The sequence below is a fragment of the Dermacentor andersoni genome, chromosome 1 (assembly GCF_023375885.2).
Source record: "Dermacentor andersoni chromosome 1, qqDerAnde1_hic_scaffold, whole genome shotgun sequence".
In the NCBI taxonomy this organism is placed as follows: Eukaryota; Metazoa; Arthropoda; class Arachnida; order Ixodida; family Ixodidae; genus Dermacentor; species Dermacentor andersoni.
In genome coordinates, this window is record NC_092814.1 from 82552254 (window position 1) to 82573293 (window position 21040).

The following is a 21040-nucleotide window of genomic DNA, read 5'->3' on the forward strand; positions in this document are numbered from 1 at the left end:
GGGCCGTCTATGCCCGTGTCGTTGTGACTGCGCTGCAACAAATTAGGAGGCTCTACGCGAGTACGTAATTTGCGAAATGGTTTTTGTGAAAACGAATGGAGAAGAATTACTGTAGTAACGAAAAACATGAAGTCATTGGTTTTGATCTAAATGCTGTCTTTTGGCAAAATGATAGGCATGCTGTAGCTGATAGTAGATGTACTGTACCTTTTATCAAGGTTCCGCAGCCATGCCTTGGTAAAATACAGCTGCCAGCTAGAAATCGAAGCCGATATTCACAAATCAGTTCGTATGCTAAAGCAGTTCTGAAGAACTAAAGTCCGACAATCTCAATAACGAATATGGTAAATGAAGAGTGACTGGCTAATGACAAACAGTTGATATTGACGAAAAATTTCGTGAATTCAGCCCCTAATCCTTTTTTTTCGTAAACAGCTGCAATGTTGTGGTAGCTATTCTTGTTATAGTAATAAATTTGGGCACCGTAATAGCTATACTAAATGAACAACAGGACCCCAACAAAAGTATGTTCAAAGACTATTTATTTCGCTCTTTTTTCAAGGAATTCACAAAACAATTGTAAAACACCTTTCAAAACAATAACCGAGACATCTTGTCTCTAAAATAAATATTCTTAAAAGTGAACATTACTCTGCCGCAGTTTTATCGAACACAATATATTAGCGTTTATTTTATTATGTATAATTACACTGAACGGAAAACCGAGAACAGTAACTTTAATTACCTGTACATATGTATTCAATGATACACAAGAACCTGGGTCTCAAGCATGAATAAAATCCACACAAAACAGGGTACAAAGCAATATTTTAGGCTCTTTCGGAGATGTGAGAATTACCTGGGCTTCACATTATCGCATTTGTTGGAATAGAACCCGGCCAAGTGCCGTGAAATCTCAGATGAACAATATCGGAGAAAATCGATTTTCTGAAATGCGCACCATAACTAGTACACTTTCTGTCGTCGTTCGTAAAACAGGAAAAAAATTATTTCCTTGATTTTTTTTAATGTAAGGTTCTCCACATAATTTTCTAAAACGTTCAACAAGCAGTGGCGAAGCCAGTCATGGGGAGTGTGGAAGACCACATTTCTCTCGGTAATGGTAAATTTTCCTCAGTTTTGTTCGCAGTGGTTCTTTTCTTGTATTACTGACACTTTTTATGCGTATATTTATAGAATATGTCTGACGTTTTATTTAGGACTCCCCTTTCCGTGAATTCCGGAATCACGAATATCTTCCAATTCACGTTCCTGGCTGTGCCTCTGCCTCACAGTACAGTATTTACCAATTTTTATTATTAACACATGAATCTTCAAACTTTTGTGAACATGTGAGCTCATGTATTTTAGGAGTATTTGTTTTCTCTCTTTAGGCGCTTGATATTGACAGAAATATGAATAACAGCGCCTCAGCAGTGAAGACTGCTTCGGAACTCTCGAAAACAACACTCTGAACACGCTAACACCAACATTTTTTTATTAGCACTTAGTTTAATACTGGCATGGACACGGACACAAAGAAGCCGTAGTCTGAAGACTAACTTCAGTCGGCAACATGCACCAGAACTCCACGTGAAGGACTTTCGTTGATGTCAAACCTGAAGCGAAGGTCGCAATTAGTGCGACCTAGTCGTTATATTTTGTCAAAGACATGCACCTACAATAAAAACTAGACGAATTTAGTTTTTATACAGTGCACTGCTACACATGCAATAGAGTCTTACAGCAGAAGTACAATTGAATATCATGCAGTCTAGAAGAGAGATGTACACTACAAGAAGAGAAACGCTCAAAACGAAACCATTTCGCTCTTTTTGGCAGCAATCAAGCAGCCTTATTGCTTAGTCTCTTTTCGCATCGCCTACGTTCTCTTTAAGCCTTAATAAAACAACGAATGCACGCCTCTTATTATGCAGTCGTCCATGCATAGCCAGCTTACAGGCGTAAAAGCAAAAACTACCAAAAGTCGCATAGCTTATGCGTGTTCGAAGGTACGCAAGCGGTAAAATTATTGCTTTAGCTTAAGGTACAGGTGTTGTCAATGCATTAAATATTATTTATTGCTGCAAAAAGACCCCCGTTTGAGATCGACGACTTATAATTTCCTGTAGCCGTTATCGGTCAGATTTGTATGCTGCTCACTGACAAATGCCGCAGGCCATGCGATTGCAAGAAGCTCTCGGGAAACATAACTGTGTAGATTAACAGAGTGAGGAGCAGATGGCGGCGCACGGTACAAGCGCCATGGATACGTATAGGGTTGGCGAGTCAACTTTAGCATTTTTTATTTATTGCTTGCGCTTTCTTGTACAGCGTAGGGACTACAGTGTTTACACAACCGGTTCAATGCGATCTTCTGAAGTAGGCGGGGCTGAAAGTGGTTACAAAGCAGTTATACATCTTTTTATGTGCGCGCAAATGTTATTGCGAACAGTCGCCAAGCAATGCTTCCTTCAAGCTGGTAACTCACAAAGGACAGCACTATGTACACAGCCAATAGCACAGCGAGCTATTCTATTGGTGCTTTTGGCGTTGTGAAAAATGAGATCAATATCACACAATCTTCCTTCCTATTTGCTAATTTTCCGAAGTAACCAATTGTTACCAGTCTAGGCTTTTTTTTTTTTTTTTTGCCTAACTCCATATCTTCTTTACGTAGCAATTTCGGTAAGCTGGGAAATACAGTAAACATAGTGTGATAATGTAATTATTTCCCGATTTCCGTCTGAGAAAGCATGAAAAATGTCTGAATCTTCCCACATTTTATTCCTACTATTGCTTAGAATGTCATTTCAAATTGTATTTACTTTTGTAACGCGTCGCTTTAATTTTCGGGATTGACACCATATGCTTTAACATCATATGATTGTGCATAATTTGGAGCACAGTAATACCCACTGAAATCTTTACTGCTGACCGGGAACAGTCCCTACTGGCGTACATTTGGTTATGTCTCTTCGAACTCTATTTCATGCTACACAAACGAAAGGTTCCGAACAGAGGCTCAAATAGAGTAAGCTGCCGTTTCATGCTCAAGTACCCGCTCGCCAAGTAGTTATTAAACGAAATAGATGATCAGCTTTATTACATAACCTTAAGCCTTCTGCTGATAGCGCGAAAGGCGTTCGACAGCAAAGTGAACGAGAAAGATGTTATGCTCAGGGCATTTGAAGTGTTTGATTCCTCTAATAAACGAGATATACAATGTTTCTGCCGCAATGGATTACCTAACGCCTTCGAAGCAGGATTATATAGCATATCAAATTACTTGGCAGTTCCTCGCTCTATAGCCACGGATAGGCTGCTCAAATGAGCGTAACATTTAAAGTTTCATCAAGCTGAAAGCGTTGCTGCTTGACCTCAACAGGACACGTCCACCGCTAGAGAACTTCGCGAAGAAAAAATAGCGCAGTCAGAATGCCCTATGTAACACGCACGAACACACTTTGTAACTACTATTCATATACGTTCATCAAATCTATAACAGTAAGAGCGATGTTAGCGACATAGCGGCGAAGCGCTCTATATAGTCAGTTCACGTTAAAGCGCGCAGAGTGACTTGGCTTGACTTCTGCCACTTTCTTGCTGCGTCATTCAACAACCCCACGCTGGCCAGTATTCAAAAGTAACGCAGCCATGTATACGGCTTTTTTATCAGCGTTTATGCATATTGCTTTCATAAAAGACACCTAACTCAAAGACTGTGTCATTTGCTGTCATGGGTAGGCTGCCATCATCCTGACTTATTGTGCTCAAACAGCGGGACATATCGCACCCAACACAGGTGCAAACTTCTTTGCATAACATTATGTAGTGATTAGCTCCTGGTTTTTCTTTTTTTTTCTTTTTTTAGCGCAGTTGCACATGCAACTAAGTTAAGTATTAGCATGCAGTGCTTAATTTGTGCGTTTTACCTCATTGATTGAAATCTAGCTGCAAATGTGCGAGTAGATTTCCTTACATTCCCCGTATTTCACTGTGACATTTAGGTTATCTGCTGGGATTTCGGTTTAATGGTGTGGCTATTTGTGGAAAAACAACTACGTAGCTTTCGCCGTAATTCTCCCCTTCTCATCCACTGGATTTTTCAGATCTGGCGTTTAGCACTGATAGTGCTCGATATCGGTGAGAAGTCAGCATAAACATTTGTGAAATTACAAAGCTCAAGTTTCCCAATGCATCGCAAATGTAATTTATGTGTTGCTCTTAAAATAAAATGGGAGCACTGGGTACCTTCTCATCGATTCGGATTAGTTCAACGATCCCGGTTTCCCTATTGAACGTGAACCGAAGATTTAGTAACCAAAGACGCTCGTCATACCTTTGAACTCATAAGCAGCGAAGGAATACTGAACGACGGAGTAATAGCAGCACGCATTGGCAGAGCCAGCCAAGTATCGGAGATTGTGAATGCACTTCAAATCGCCACTCCAGACGTATACTACAGCTGACGTAGGCGAACCGCATTAGCGAAGAGAGAAACCGTAACACGAAAGCACACCGGCACAAGCACAAAACGAGAACCACTCGCATTCCGGCGCGTATTTACAAAAACAGACGTTTACGAAGCATTTGTACAAAGCAGAAGCCACACGGTACATTCTCGTCGGCACTAGACACAATTCTATTTCGATTGTCTCTACTTTGAAGTATAAAGTAGTGCCTGTATAACCATCTGTACAGTGGCAAAGAAAGCAAAGCGTTTCCTATCACACCGCTTGCTGTCTCAGCGGTATACATCATTGCTGGGAAAGCGGCGCACAGGCGTCGAGGACTATACACAACCGCGCGCGATGCTTTAAGCCAAGCATCCACTGCGCCCTGGCTACACCTATTCGCAAGCGCAAAGCGGTGTACTGCGCGACAAACTGTACAATGTATTATTGCTGGTCGAATATGTCGATTGCTTTGTGGCAAGACGACTGTAGTTGGGAAGCTGTCTAGCCGCCGGGGCGATTCGCTCCGGCGAAGGGTCGAACCAAAAGCCTCTCCGGTGGCTGTCTACTGCAAAACGGTGAGGCACGCCTAGCACTATTTCCTAGCTTCTCGATACAAGAGCGCGCTTGGCAATGACTACGGGACCGCGGGAACGAAGATTCCATCGCGGTACACCGGGAGGGCCTTCGCTAGAAAGTCAGATGCAGCATCAGTAACACCCAAAACTAGACAGCGGTCGTTGCAGAGTTAAAGGAGAACACAGCCGGGGTCGGACCCGGGAAGGGATCCGAGCGTGTACGAGCGGTCCCCGAGGGAGCGAGGACTTTCTAGCGTGTGGAACAGCTCGGTCTCTCTCTTTGTCGGGATTGCATAGGAGACTACGTGATGTCTATATAGCGCTAATGCACTTTGTTTTCGAAGATTGCACGTTTTAGCCAGGTTATTGCTATGTGAACTATACTACAGCAGATACAGCAGGTCACGTAAAGATGTGCGAATGTTGGCCACCACTAACGCGTTGAAAGGCGACCTTGTATTGAAGTGCTCGCATGAAAGTCATCTGAGCTCTCTGTCCCTTTGCTTGAGGCTGAGCACTGCTGCTTGTGTTCTTTGAACACATACTATGTTTTGACTAGAACGTTGAACACCTTAAAGGTCGTATTCTACATTGCTTTTTAGAGTTCAGTAACATTTCTTATTCAAGAGGTTTTTATTTGCATTCATTCAGTTCACTTTTATCTGTTCTGTTCAACATCCAAGAATATTTTTCCCAACATAACGCAAATGCGTTAGAATTAGGCTACATGACCCTTTGGTTACCTTTGAGCAGGGTGTAGCTTTGAGCGAGTTGGTGGAATAGACTCTCAAGACACAGCGAACGCGACTGTCATGACTGGACACATGAATTGCTGGACACCTAATGTTTCGAGTGTATGATTTTCTTCTTCGTGCTGGTCGTGTTACTTCCTGTATCATTAGGCTGGTTATCTTTACTGCGTCAACTGATTTTCGTGCCCCGTTATTCGGTCCCAATAAATTATTGTTTCTGCTTCTGCGGGAGTATTCTTTAGATATCGCGCAATGTTATGCTCTATTATGTTGCGAATGAAAGCTGATTATGTTGAGCTCAACTGGTTCCATGCAGATAAAAGAAGAAAAAAAGCGAAGTTATAGAAGCATCGACCACGCGTCCTCAACTGCCGGCAGGTGCTGTATTGTTGTGATGAGCCAGAGAAGAGTAAATTATCATTGGCTTGCAATTTGATCTGATTCGTATCAAACAGCTCGACGCGGCTAATATAATCTGCGCCATGCGCACATAGTGCACCTTTTACGCATATAGCCACAGTGTAAATATACACCTCGCTTGCTGAATATTGCTCGTCTTATCAAGCTACATCCATGTTATTGTCCGATCAGTCCGGAAACTGAAGCCATTCGCACACCTTTATTAACCACAACAACGATACTCTACTTTACACCACAAATACTGCGTTCCGCCACATACCAAGACGTCGATAGCTGACGCAATGTAGTTCGTTTGAAACGTGGAGGCTCGGTCAACGACCAAGATTTATTGAGCGCAATATTGGCGTTTTTTTTTCTGAATTACAAAATATTAACCCTTGTAACGACGCAGGATCCTTTTCAATCTGTACAAAACCGTGGCCTCAATACATTAGCTAAGACATATCGAACGCGCTCTTACCTAAGAAAAGAAAGAGTATTTGCACATTATTATTATTGATTTGATATTTTTCATGGGGAAGGATTGCAACTAATAAATATACTGCCCAACAGCCAATTTTACGGTTTCGTTTATTATGGAATCGCATAAAACTGTCTGCATATTTATTGCTGAGAAACCGGTTTTAAGCAGATAGAGAACAAAGCTAAAGTAACAGCTGTAATACAAAAGGCACCGTTATGCAGAAAATAAGTACATAAACAGACATAGCAGGCTGGTATATGCGCAAAACGTCAAATGAAATCGAAATATCATAATTATCTATAATATCATAAAGCAGTCGAACAAAACGAGCGTACATCTACGGTGCGGACGGTACGAGGGAGCACAAAGCAGTTGACCAATGAGTCTGGTGTCACAACTACTACTGAGACAATCGTAGTTGACGTCTGCAGCAGACTTCTCTTCATAAGCATTCAGGCTCATTGAAATAGCATCACCAATTGGATTGACAGCGAAAATTTAGAGTAATAGGCTTAATCGTCGCTCTTAGAGCTAAGCACGAGCTTTAGGTACCGCTCCGAGCCTTCAACTGCCTCCTGCAGCACTGCCAACGGCACTGTGCTCCAGACGTGCAATTTGTTTTTTTTTTTTTTTTTTGCTCAGATACGTATTGCTGCCGAATGTTGTGGAAGTCAGCTTCGCCGAGTCCACTTCCGCGCTCATGTGCTTCGGGGTGAATAACGGCTGCCGAAGAGCAAGCATAAAATAGCAGCTTGGGCTTGTTGGTTTTTTCCGTCCTGGTGTTAACAGCGCAAAGCGTAGAAGGGACACGATACGAGAAGACGGCACCACAAGCGCTGTGGTGCCGTCTTCTCATCTCGTGTCCCTTCTACGTTTTGCGCAGTTAACACCACGAAGAGCAAGCGGTGTGGTCGAACACGTTTGCGGAGTATAATTGAGTGGCACTTCATATCATAGGATCGTAACTCCCGCTTATCGCGCTATTTTCTTGCATGCATCAGCACCAGCCATCATACGAGCCTTATCGGGTGGCTCTAATGGAACATTGCTCGACGCCAACTTGCCATTTTTCTCGCTTAAATGGAGTAACATAAGCTTAGCGTTTGCTCTAATTCTATATGAATGGGAAATATCTTTCAGCGGAAAAAAAAGTAAGCGAAGCAAAGTGCTTCTTGTACGTACGCCTGCACCTCTTTGAATGTTACTCATGATAGATCTCACAGGTTTACTACTTCTACGGGTAAGTCTAGCTACATTTCTATATACAAATGTACAAACGACTTCGACACCTGACGCAGTGGCAACAGTTGTGTCTCTGACTTTTGATAGCTCATAAGAAGCTGTCACATCTTTTTTTTTAAATTCAATCCCTACCAGTAGTCGCAACGTGGCTCAGTCGCCACTTGCCTAGTGGGCACCGTTAGGCTGTGCTCCCTAAGTATGCACTTTGTTTCAGTTTAATTCCTTCGGGCTCGAGTATACGGGTCGAAAATTGAGAGTTATCTGTCCTGTTCAGGACAAGGAAGGAAGAGGTACTCTTGTCTATATTAGAACGCCTTGAAGACTAACACCTCAACTGCGTTATTTGTGACCAAAAAATAATTACTACGACGGCTGCTTATTTCTTTGCCAGAGACGATACCTGAGTCGGAATACTTGCTAATAAGAATACACATCCAAAAATGGGGCACGAAATTTAGCATCCCTATATAATTAAAGAAATTGGAATTTTTCTCACTTTGCTAGGAGACAATCATACGCTGGAAAAATGGTCCTTGCTTTTGTTCCTTTCTCCAACGATACTTGTAATTTCCCTCTAAACCGATTGTTCTGCAGTGACTCAACCCTGTGTCGTCGGTTCCATAACTCCCACCCACACTACCCGATGTGATGCCGTTATATTGAATTGGAAGTCCCGTTCAAAAGCGACCTGCTTGAGTCAAGCGTTGTCGGTTCCAACGTAGTTAAGAAACGTGTTTCACTGAACAACCCTCAAAAGTGGTCCGCATATGGCGTTAGACGCGGCTGTATCTACGACCTCGCATTATATACAAGCTACATTTTTTTCCCCGTGATCTCGACACACGGCGTGGAAGTCGGAGCGGAAAAGCGAACGAAGCCCACGTGGCTTCTAACTTCCGTTCGAGTTGCGTATTCAAAATAGAGTCGAGGATAATGATCGCGCCTCGAACTTATGTAGCGTATCAAAGCGGGAGCGACTACACACAGGCCAGTGTCATGAAGTTGGGGAAAAACAGAAGAAAAAAGTGTTGCCACTTCTATATGCGATGTTTCGGAAGGTAAATTGTCGCAAGCGAAATAAAACTTTGTAGCAATATGGTACAGGCTACGCGATGCGAGAAAATGTTGGAACGGTGAAACTCGTAAAGAGCGCGTAACTATTCTGCAATTTTTTTGCTGACAGCATGAAAGTATACAATAGGTAGTTTAATGTCAGATTTGAAAAGGGGAAGACTCTTGCTACATAATACCTTTATTTTTTCGCTGTGGGGAGGGGTGAAGTCTAACTTCTGTGGAAAAACGTCATGAGGAGCCTATAGAAGAGGGAAGACGGGAAGATACTACTACGGGTAGAGGGAGAACGACACCCAACTAACGCAAAGAAATCAAGTTGTCCGCTCTACAGCATAGCGGGCTCGTGTTGTACGGACGGATAGTGCGTTCAAAAAGCTACGCCATGCTGCCTTCATCGATTGTCGCTGAACACCTGCGCGGAAACTTGTGTATTGACCTGCGCACACCGTCTTCTTTCCCCCTCCCATGAAACGAAAACGAATCTCGCGCAATGCGCTGTCTATAGCCGTGTGCAGGAACGATGAACGGGTGAGGTGGTCTCTAGGCCGAAAATTTTCCCTCTCACCAGTGGATGATTGGCAACAGACGCCAGGAGAGGCGCCGTCAAGAAATTCAAGCGGAGTAAAGAATAAGATAAAAGTGGTGTCGCGAATTTTTTTTCAACAATTTCTCCTTCATTAACTCTCAGAATAGAGAATGCCCCAGAAAGCATGAAGAAAATCTGGATGTTAGAAACACGTTGAAGTTGTGTTATCGCATTACGCAGTTGCCTAGTGCAGTTTTAGTTTTATTGCGCAATACCCCTACGAGTTTCACATTTTCCTGCCAGCGAGTAATTAAAATATAACTTTTACGTTTTGTTCCTATCCTAATGCATGTAGTCTTTAGACCGCGCTATAAAATGAAGGCTGTATATAGCCGGGAAGTCCTGTACACTATGAAGTCTACCGCAGTCCGCGCAAGATAAAATTTCCTTACGCCAACAACAATTTCTCTACGTAGCAAACGAGGGAATCACTGTGTACACGTTTGCATAGCAGCAAAAGTGAATGAAATGCCTGTGCACGTCTAACCACATTACTGGAGAAACGCCAGGTATTTATCGTTGTTTTGCGGACATGTAGTGGTAAGTCACAAAAACACGTCTAATTCGCGAGCATGCAGCATTATTTTGGTCGAGAGATGTACACACGGCCGCCGTCAGAGACGTTGATCGTGAAAGAATTGCACAAGGTTAACTTAGTAAGTTTACAGGGTTTCGCAGTGCACTTTGCATACGTTTTAGAAGCGACTGATCTCACCTGAGTGTTACCTCAGCGAAAGCGATTATTTCTTCTTAAAACTCGTAAAAAGGAACAAGGGCACCGGTTTCTTTTCTCGCGCGCGCGCGCGTACTTCGCACCTGTGGGAACGGACGCCATTGTTAACGAGGCGTGAGTGCAACTGCTTTCGGTGTGTGTATGTTTCCTACCTCGATTAGCTTTTCAGTGGGCGGAGAAACAAAACAATGACAAGCGCTTCACGGAGGAGGTGGCGGCAACGCGGGAGGAAGTGAGCCCAGAGGTCTTAGGTGGTGAGGCCCAAAACGGCGGCCATGGCGGGACCCAGCTGGTGGTGTTCGGCGGGCGGCAGCGCCGGAGAAGGAGGCGAAGGCGTCGCGCCGTCTTTGAAGCAGGCCGACTCGAGGTGCTTGTTGAGGTAGGACTTGAGCGCGAACGACTTGTGGCAGCGCGCGCAGCGGAAGTGCTTGAGGCCCGAGTGGGTCTGCATGTGGGCGCGCAGGTTGGAGCGGTCGGCGAACGCCTTGCCGCAGTGGGCGCAGCCGAACGGCTTCTCGCCGGTGTGCGAGCGCATGTGGCCCTGCAGGAGCCAGGGCCGCGAGAACGCCTTGCCGCACACGGGGCACTTGTGGCTCAGGTTGTGCGTCAGCACGTGCATGGCCAGCGCCGGCATGGACACGTACACCTTGGCGCACGTCGGGCACTTCTTGGCCAGCTGCGAGTCCGGGCTGCGGTGCGTCTGCTTGTGGCGCGACAGGTTCGACGAGGTCGCGTAGTGCTTGCCGCACTCGCCGCACGTGTAGCGCGGCCGGTCCTCGGTGGCGGGGCGCCGCGTGGTGCCTGGCAGGCCCGAGACGGTCGTGCGGCGCCGAGACCGGCCGTCGCTGATGAAGAAGGCGTCGTACGTGTAGCTCACGGTCACGGCCCCACTGCGGGCGGCGCCGAACGAGGTGGACGAGCACGAGGAGGAGGCCGGGCTGCTGCTGCGAGCCCCTCCTTCGCTCGATGGTTCGGCCGCCTGCACCGGGGCCAGCGGCAGAGGTGCCGAGCCCAGCGGAGGTCGCGAGTAGAACTCGGGCCCGCTCAGGTCCAGCACCCGCGGCTCATCGCGCAGTGGGCTGTACGCGGCGGCCCGCTCGGGCGCCACCAAGCTTTCCGCACCCAGGGCCAGCTGGCCCGTTGAGTAGTCATGGATGAAACCTGCGCAGAATGCATCCTTTAACCTCACCATTGCTACCACAAGGTGGTCCAGTCCCTCACATCGCGGTATTTGCGTGGTTAGCATTATGTAACGAGCAACTTGCCTCGGCAGCTGAGACATGTCGTAATCCATGCTTCACTACATTAACCAGAGTGATCGCTAATGAACGCAACTTTTTCTTGCTGGCGAAACTACATGGCAGTGAACGTTGCCGAGTAATTAGTATAACACCCCAAGAGATCGACTGTGAAAACTTTTGACGAAGGGTATCGCGGAAATGTATGCATATAATTGGCCCATACGAGGTACAAGGCACATGAAGATGGGAAAAGCCATTTTAACGCATTCGTGGTATTGTATCTGTTACGAAACCGTGGCTGTAAGCATCAGCTAGCAGAATTTATGCGATGACCAGTGTGTATTCGCCTAAAGACAAGGTCAAGCTATTACTACCAAATTGTGACCGCGTATATAGATTCTTCAGTGCGAATTCGGTTTACGTCCACTCATGTTACCTGGTAAACGTGTGGATAACTGCACACTTCACTGGGACGCATTCTAACTAAAAAATATTTCTCGCTTCTCACGAGCAATAAACACAACGCAGTTGCACGTAACAGTGATACGAATAGTAAATTTGTGTGATGTCCTCATCAGTTAAGCTACGGTGACGGCTGTTCCCGCGTCCACATTCTGGGGTATTTATGTATGCGCGCAAGATCAACTCCGGCTGGTTTGGTGCCTTCAGGCGGCATGCGACGATTTATTGCCCAGCTTCATACTTCTAAAGATCCTGTACTACGTAACGCCAGTTCTCAAAAGGATTTACCATACCCGAAGCCATGGCCGTCAGTGCGGCCGGCTAACACTCCCACATTCAGATCTTGTAGACTTATATAAATACTCAAGAATGTGCACGTGGGAACAACCACCGCCGTAGCTCAATCAGTGATACGAACATCGCGCGCGTGGTGGGGAGGTTTTGGGTTCGGCACCCACCGGCGGCAAGCTGTTATTTTCGTCCATTTTCGCTTGCTGTTAGCTAACCATTTATGCATTTCAATTGACATAGCAAAATATTATGCAGATACAACGCAAATTTCGGGATCTATGTGAAGCGAAGCAATCGTGAAGCGCTTAATCAAGTACTATAAATCTGTCGAGTTCATTCTGGCGTCTTTGTCTCAAATGAGACACATGTGCTCTGGCGCAACCGTAACGTGAAGCACGCAGCGGTCACCTCAAAGAACTAGCTAGTGGCCGTTGCCACGATGGAAGTGTGCGTGCGATTGTGGCCCAGTGGTTAGAGCACCGGACTGCAGTTCTGGGGGACCGAGGTTCGATTGATTCACCAGCACTGCAGCCCGGTGATCTAGATTAGCACAGGGTGAGCTATTCGGCGAGACAGCAGCAGCAGCGCCTAGCAACCACGGTCAGCAATAAGTCCGGGAGTGTTCGCCAAGCGAGCTTCGCTTTGATAATTCCCCCAATCCTTTCTCTGGCTTCGTTATCTGTTAGCTTCATGTGGTTGTGACTGAAGTGAATCGGGCCCCTCGGTTGCCCTTCTTACTGTTCTTCTGAACAGGAAACGTTCTTGGTATGACGTTGCGGCTTCTTGACGCAAAGACAAGTGGCATGCAGGTAGGATAAACTAGAGTGCGCGCGCAGTAAGCATGGGTATTTATTTATTTATTTATTTATTTATTTATTTATTTATTTATTTATTTATTTATTTATTTGAGAAATTAAGAGAGGCTCTCTTCAGCAGATCGTAGAACTCCAGTTACACTGAGCAGTTCGCTTGGCGAAGTTATAGCTACTATAATTACGACCAGGCAGCTCCCCCGAAAGTAAAGAAACCCACCCTCAGAAAACACGCTTCAAGTGTTTGAACAAGTGGCGCTGAACTAAAGAGGAGGTGCTGCAAAAGCATAACAAGGTTTAAAGTTTCAATTTGTGATATGTTTGCACGCTAAAATGAAACGTTCAACATTTCGCCGTGCATTTGTTTGCATGCTAAAGGGAAGGATACCCGGTGAATTTCTCGTAACGGAAAAAATGCCCAAGCCTAAGTTCCCCATCTGTGCACATGAATGAGTTTCCATTTTCTTCCTTTGAAGATGTCGCAAAGTCAATTAGTTATATGCGCTGTTATCTTTGCCCTTTTATAATATTGTGCAATAAAATTGTCAGGACTGGTATACCGAATTTGCAGTTCGGGGAGAAATGGAGCCGAATTACTCACAATTCTTTTCGACCGTTGTAAACTTTTGCTGTCTTGGCTGGCGGCCTTCGCTAATGATATGTTTGCTGTGACGATTGGCTGGTGCCTACCTTTACGAACCTTTTCGGTGTGCCTACGGTATTGCAAATAGGAGCGTTGTTTACAAAGCTGCTCGTCTTCTCAATAATTAATTCCGGAGCTAATTTGACCGGCTTCTTGAATGGTTCAGTGAAGCCATTCTTTAGTGTAGGGAGGGCTTGACGAAACTAAACCCTGAAATGTGGACCTTTATTCTTTTTCGCAAAAGGCAATTCGGTCCCAAGCCTAAAAAATAGCGCGCTATTTTCACTCTCAGAGCCAACATGGGGCGCTATAACTTAAAGCTATTCCAAACTTTTCTATTCCAATTCTGAAATCAGCCCTCCGCGATTGGTCAAACATTTTCGAGCCACCACCCCACCCGTTTGTCACGCGACATCACGAAAGCCTCAAAAACGCCCCATCTGATATGATATTTGCACACTGATTATGCATGATTAGACCAAATGACAGAAAAATAATAATTACTGATTTGACGCCTTTTTCGGCGTCGTTTGACCGACGGCTATTGGTCAAATGTTTGGGGGCTGCGCCCACTTCGCCTGTCTCCCACGCGACGTTGCAAAACCGCGAAAATTCACTGCGTCAAAGTGACGTGTTCGCTAAAGGCGTATTAATATGCCGAACAAAACTGAAATATCTGAATAGCCGGAGATTGATCCGTTCCTAAATGAATGGATGGTGGCTGCCCGCCTATTACTGTGGCACTGGCTACTCGAAGCTGCCGAGGAGCATGGATGTATTTGCGTATAATAAAAGGTTTTGCTTGGCAGCATAACGTTATCGAGACCTTTCGGCACGTATACGACATCGCTCTGTCAACTGTTTTTGCTGAGGCTACGTTTTAGCGGCATTTTAAACTTCCGTTGCACGCCGCCGCGATTTTCCACCAGCCACTGCAAGATAAGTAAGGGGAAGCGGACCAATGGCAGACGCCGGCACCACCCGGTTATCCGGTTATCTACTTTCACTGTGCTGGCTCGGCCCCATCGAAACTCTCTCCCTTGGAGTTCCTCGCCTCTTCTCAGCCAATCAGATAAAAAAAACAGCTCAATGTAGGCGATGCTATTCGCTTTGAAAGCAAAAGAAAGCGGCATCCTATAAACGAGAAGCGCATTTGATTTAGCTTTTCAAACAACACTGCGGGTTACCGCCCGATGCTTGCGTTGGTGGTTACGTAAATTTGATGTCGCGAGATTGGAATAAAAACAGATTGGCATAGTGTTACGTTAAAGCGCCGTTGGTTCTGCTTTCTCTTCTATTCTTATTTCCGAATGGTCATTCACGGCTACAAATGGAGGCTGCTTAGTTTCCTTGCCGCGCACTAATCCGTTATCCGCAACGTTGCGAGAGTATATATTTAAGCGGTACATTTCGAATGCAATGCGTCACATTCACTTGTTTGAAGTTTCGTTGTCAGTTGAACTTGGTGCAGTTAAATTTCCTTTAGCTAGCGAATGCAACGATATTGAGTAGAAGCATCTTTAATTTGCTAGGACAAATATATTACTTATAAAAAAAATCTGCAATAAAAGAAATTTTTGCTTTTTGTATTTCTGATGGTCCTTTCTTTAAAATTTCATCTGCGTTCTGTGGTATATACCAATCTGGCCATTCCATCTATCCTAAGCCCTGTAAAGGCCTCGCAAAGGCGGAGGAGCGCATTCTCCAAAACTCTACTGTGCCCGGCAGTATCAAAATACTTTGACCCCGCTTGCTCGGGGAAGTGCCCGCACTGTGGGGAAAAGTCCTTAGACATTTTCCACATGGTGTGGGCAAAAAAAACCCAAATCTAGCTCCCCTACCCAACCCTTCCCGGGAGGACTGGGCGGCAGCCCTGCTCGGCTGCTCTGACCTGACGGCCCAACGGGCCTTGGTCCAGCGGGCCCGGGCGGCGGTCGAGGCCAATGGGCTCCCGTAAGTGTTGGGCTCCCGTAAGGGCTCCCTAGTGTTTGTATATGGCAGCCCCTTAAGGACAGCTCCCGCACCGTCCCTGTACAAAACTTACGTAAAGAACTGTTTTTCAGACAGACAGAGTGCTACCCCGTGCTTTATAAAAATTCGTGAGCTTTTCCCGGCATTTTTTTTTTTTTTGCTGTTCCTTTATTATTGCAAACTTCCGACACATTACATTGAACAAATAAACATTGCACATGACTGGCCTTTTATAAAGACAAGTGAAAACACACCGTTATTCAAGTTATATTTTTATATTGCTCTCTCTAATTATCAGTCTTTGTTTCGCTATGTAGATGGACAAAAGGCGGGCTTAGCGGAAAGAAATCGATGCCGAAGGCCGAGATTTTCATTCTGAGTGTCGCGCCACATGGCACAGATTGCATCGTTGTGTGGTGTCAGTGAATTCGTAGTCTTCCTGCAGATTTCAGCCTTCTCTGTTGTAAAAATGGGCAAAATATTCACGGTTCCATTTTCGTTTATGATATAGTATGTGTTCTCTTAAAATAATCCGGAATATCTAGCCTTGACCAGCCATTGCGACAAACCGTGACGTCTCAGTGAACGGATTCCGAAACAGGGGGATGGCATACCATTTTCTTTTTTTCATATTTACGTTGTTTTCTTGAATACCAAAGCATTCTTCGGGCTAAAGCCTTCCATTTGCTTTTTCAAAAGGGGCAATCTAATGACTCAGGGGACTTCAAAATTTCATTTTGTAGGAGTTATGATAGTAGTGACTGCCGATTCTTATGCTACTAGCCCGGTAACTTAACGGCAAAGCGAATCGAGTAAGGTGCAGCCTCTTTAAAATGTGGAAGAGACATGAAACACACCATGCGTGAGCATTTCTTTGGCAAAAGTCGAGCGCTCTCATAGTCTTTGGAGAAATTATATTGACAAAGACCGCTGAGACTACAGCTCCCAGATAGCAGTAGCAGTGTAATCTGCTCAAGCTACGGCTTATAACTGGCGTGCTCCAAAGGCTTTCGACTGACTTTGCCTTCATAGACGTGACAAATACACTCTTAGACGGGTGCAAGATCTTATTATTCTCCTGCTTGCCTTTTCCGGCATATTTTCGGATTCCCGCGGCTTAAAATATGTCAGTTCCTTACTACCGTATTTCTCGGGGCTCACCATGGTATTGAAGTGCAGATGTCAGTATATGTTGCGCAAAAGTTGTGCCACGATGACGGCTTTAGTTTGCTGCTAGCTGTCCCAACTCACAACGGTCGCTTGCGATGTTCCAGCTTACCTGTAGAGTTTCCACCTGTGCGACTACAAAGCTAGAGACGGCAACAAGAAAAAAAAAAATTCTTCGGTTTGAGGGCATCGTCGCGCGCTACATCCGGGCAGAAATAACGATGGAGGCGCATCTCCGCTTCCGCGTTGAGGTGAAACGCTGACTAGTGCGGCAGACGGATGCCTTTGATGCGGTGCCGGATTAAACGGGCTCCACAGGCGCGGTTCGATTCTACTTGTTATCAACTGGAGGAGAATGCCCCTCTTTGACAGTATCGATTTCTGCCACAGCAGCGGAGCTAGGTTGCGAGCTGCGGGGATGAGCGTGTTGTGCGCGCTTTTGTGCTTGTTCCAACGCGAAGCTTCGGGGCGCCCTGGGCCCGAGATAAAGAGCCCCCCCCCCCCCCCCCCCCCCGCCCCCCCACGAAACGCCCGCTCAAAAACGCCGGGCAATGGCGCGGCCCCATCGGCGCTACTGGCCCGTTGCAGGCGCGCGCTCTTTTGTCCTTGACGTGTTCCCGAAGCTCCGGCGAAGTTGAGGCTTTCAGGTCGCGAAATTGGATTGGAGCAACGCGCTGCCGCTTGTGAGGTCGCCAAGGCAGGCATCCTAAATGGCTCGCTTGCGGCGGCAGACCCTTCACGGCGTGGTGCCGGTATCGCTCAGCGTCTTTCCACTATATACCGTTCGGCAGTGCTTACAACCGCACGCTTTTCGAAACTTGGCCCTCGCCAGAGCGACGGGCAAAAAGCGTTGTTAAAGAATCCGGTTACCTACTATACCTGAATAAGAAAAAAATACACGCAGTATTTCTACCTGAAGAATGCGTGGCTCAAACCTGGGACTTGAAACTTGGAAGCGCTCTCTATAAGGAATGAAATTCGAGGCAGCAAACGACCGGAACACGCGTCTAAAGACTGCGCTACGGTTACGTTACCTGCTGTGACACGTACCGAGGTCAAAGTTCAGAGTTTCTAAACGCCTTGTGCCAGACGTTGGAGCGTTAAAATGTACGTTTATGGCGTTTGGCCAAAGGATCGCCGACCCCACGAATGCATTCATATATATATACTACTATGGGCGTGCATAAAAGTGATAAGCCATAACAATTAGATTTAACTTTGTAACAGACAGACAGACAGACAGACAGACAATGAACTTTATTTGATCCCGAGGAGCTTCAGCGGAGGCCCCTATCGGGGACCCGCGTAAGCCGCTGGCCGCGTCCCAGTCGGGGCAGGAATACCGTGATGTTCCGCCCTTTCTCGGGCCCTCTGGATTTAACTTTGTAACAAGTGAAATTAATTAAAGGATAACTATATTCTTGGGTCTTTCAGCAGTTAAGCCTGCGAATCACGGTTCCTCCAAGCAATAACAGTAGCTTCCTTACGTTCTTTTCTCATCTTCAAAAAAACTAATTATTGCACCACGGTTATTTTTTAATTACTTACTTTAAAAAAGCTGGTTCGAAACTGAAGTGTAGATGTTCTCTAAAGTACTGCCGCGTAAATGATCATGATAATTTATGCGGCTTTACATCCCAAAGGCTGCGCAGCCGGCTGTGAGGGACGCCGTAGTTGGGCTCTGCGGATCATTTTGACCACCTAGAGCTCTCCTTTCTTTTCTTTTTGTTTCAATGTGCACGTAAATATAACTGCGCAACCACTTTTTGTGTTGCGTTTCCACCAGAATGCGGTTACCACGGCCAGTTGGTTGAACGAGTCGCCTAGTCAAGCAGAACGCAACAGATTGCCTTATGTAATAAAAATAAAATGCATCAACTCACTAAGTACGGACAATGTGTTTAAAAGAAAACACTGGGAAAACTATCAGTCCACGAATTCATAGTGCAATTGCTTGCACTTCAATGAAAGTGCATGAAATGCTATGAACGTCGCACGATATGAGCTTATTATTTCGGTCTCTCCTGTGTGAGCACCTTTGTATTTTCCTTAATTGATCAGGTACAAACGACGGTACATTTGCGCCTGCAGAAGCTGAGACGCGTGGCGCATGAGTGAATCTCCTCCATTTTTTGTGTTTCAGAAAAAGTACATTTTGTACGTAGCAGTTTTCGTCGTAGCATGGCACTTGTTAAAAGGGAAACACTCATCCAGAGAATGGCGGCCTTCTCATGTTGTGCCATAGCATGAATTGCGTAGAGTGACTCTTGTCGTCCCATGCTAACGTGATCTAAAAGTGAAAGAATAAATTGTGTAATGCTTGGGGTGGATGAGGGGAGGTTTCATACTATATAGCCTTTATGTAGCTGGTTAGAGAGAATGTGAACGATGTCTGTTGGCCTGCACATCAGAAAACAAAAATTAAGGAACACTTTCCGGCGACCCTGCAATTCAAACCTCTATCATACACACTCCCCACTCCTTGGTTTCCAATGCGTGGCAATCGTTCATCGGTTTGTCTGTCTGCCTGTCTGTCTGTCTGTGTGTGTGTGTGTGTGCGCGCGCGCGTGTGTGTGTGTGTGCGTGCGTGCGTGTCTGCGTGTGCGTGTGTGCGCGTGCGTGCGTGCGTGCGTGCGTGCGTGCGTGCGTGTGCGTGTGTGTGTCCTCTATGATTTTGGCACAATCTAAAGGCAGTGGCAATGTGGCTTTACGCGTGGCGCTAGTGAACTTGACCATGTAGAAAATTCTTTTGTGGCATTTTATTCAACCCACGGACAAATGCAAGAGTCTTAGTCTAGGTGATGAATGCTGTCCACCGCTTAGCAAAGTTTCACGCTCTTCTTTTAAAGTATCGCGTTCTTTGTGGATACGTATTGGTGTTTATGCATGCTTAAATGGCTACACGATGTCGAGAAGTGACCAGACCCGTTCCATTAAAGAAGGGTTATTGCCTTTTTAATGTTTTGACATTTTTACTAAGAAACACGCAAGACGAAAAAACAAAAACAAAATGAAGGCAAAATAAACCAAGCATTATTGCAAACTAACATGACGCAGAAAAGGCAAGCATTGGTGTCTTTCGGTAATCCTCTAGTCGCCTCCGGTGCGGCAGTAATTGCATTCCGACGCGGTGACACCGGGAATGAGACGTGCAGTCATTCGTTTTCCTCGTGCGTTGAAACGAAGGGTCGTAAGTACATGCAATGAGGTGTTCGTCGCACGTCCGTGCCGACGCGCCTCCATGAAATCCGCCAGTATGCAGACGGGAAAGCTTTTGCCGCATCCCAGCGTAGAAAATAACAGCGCCCGGCGAACTGCAGTTGTAATGGCCTTCCCGGTGAACTGCTGAAGGCTGCTGCGGCTTGCACTGCGAGCGACATACGATACGCCGCGATGCATCCAAGGCGCAAGTGCCACGCAGCCAGCTCTCGAAACGGTGTTGGAAAGGAGAGCCTCCCCTCGTCTGGCGTCTTCTCGGGAAGAGCTGCGAGTCGAGAGCACATCGGGACGACATCGGGAACCCACTCAGCGCGACCCGCTAAGTCTGCTGCGGAGAGCCAGCGGCGCGCAACGAATCGACACGTTCGGCGCGTCCCGGCGGCAGCGCTCTGTTCGCCGCTAACAAGGTGACCCGCAGCTAATAAGCGAAATCTGCCAACAACAGCCGAGCAAGGAGCCAAGCAAACTAAAAGCGAGATTGTTATTTGCTCACTCCTCCTTGCGGAGCGAGGACCGAGGGTTATGGGGAGGAGCGGTGTAGGTGCGCGTGGCATTCTTGGTTTTCCAACGGCACGGCTGGGGAGGGCGAGGGGCCCTAAGAGCTTTTTCTCCAGGTCTGGGCGCCTCTCAGTCCCGGCCGCTCGGGGCGTTAGCTGCTCGCCGAATATCCTGGGTGCCAATTTGGGGATAAGGAAAGGCTTTCGCCCCAGGCGCGGTGTCGGGCCGCGCTAGGCCCCTCATGACGAGATTTGCTGCTGCCCGCCAGGGAAACCTGCTTCTGCGCCGCGCGCTCCCTGCGAAACAAGGCGGCGGTCTTTGTCCCGAAGCAGTAGTTATTGTTCCGCGCTGGCCGCCGAGATGACACGTCGCAGTTCTGCACACTCCACCGCGGCGAAGGAGAGGCGGGAAACTCCAGACTCGGCGGCAGC

The 21040-nt window shown here is 46.4% G+C and overlaps 1 protein-coding gene across 1 annotated transcript in view; it reads right to left on the reverse strand.

Annotated features, from left to right (window-relative positions):
* Positions 1-525: 525 nt before the first annotated feature.
* Positions 526-21040, reverse strand: part of LOC126546111 (transcriptional repressor scratch 1-like) — a 44303-nt gene continuing 23788 nt past the window's right edge. The window contains exon 2 of the mRNA XM_050194198.3: positions 526-11466. Within this exon, the coding sequence (XP_050050155.1) occupies positions 10553-11466 (914 nt within the window). The 3' untranslated portion in view covers positions 526-10552. The remainder of the gene's footprint in view (positions 11467-21040) is intronic.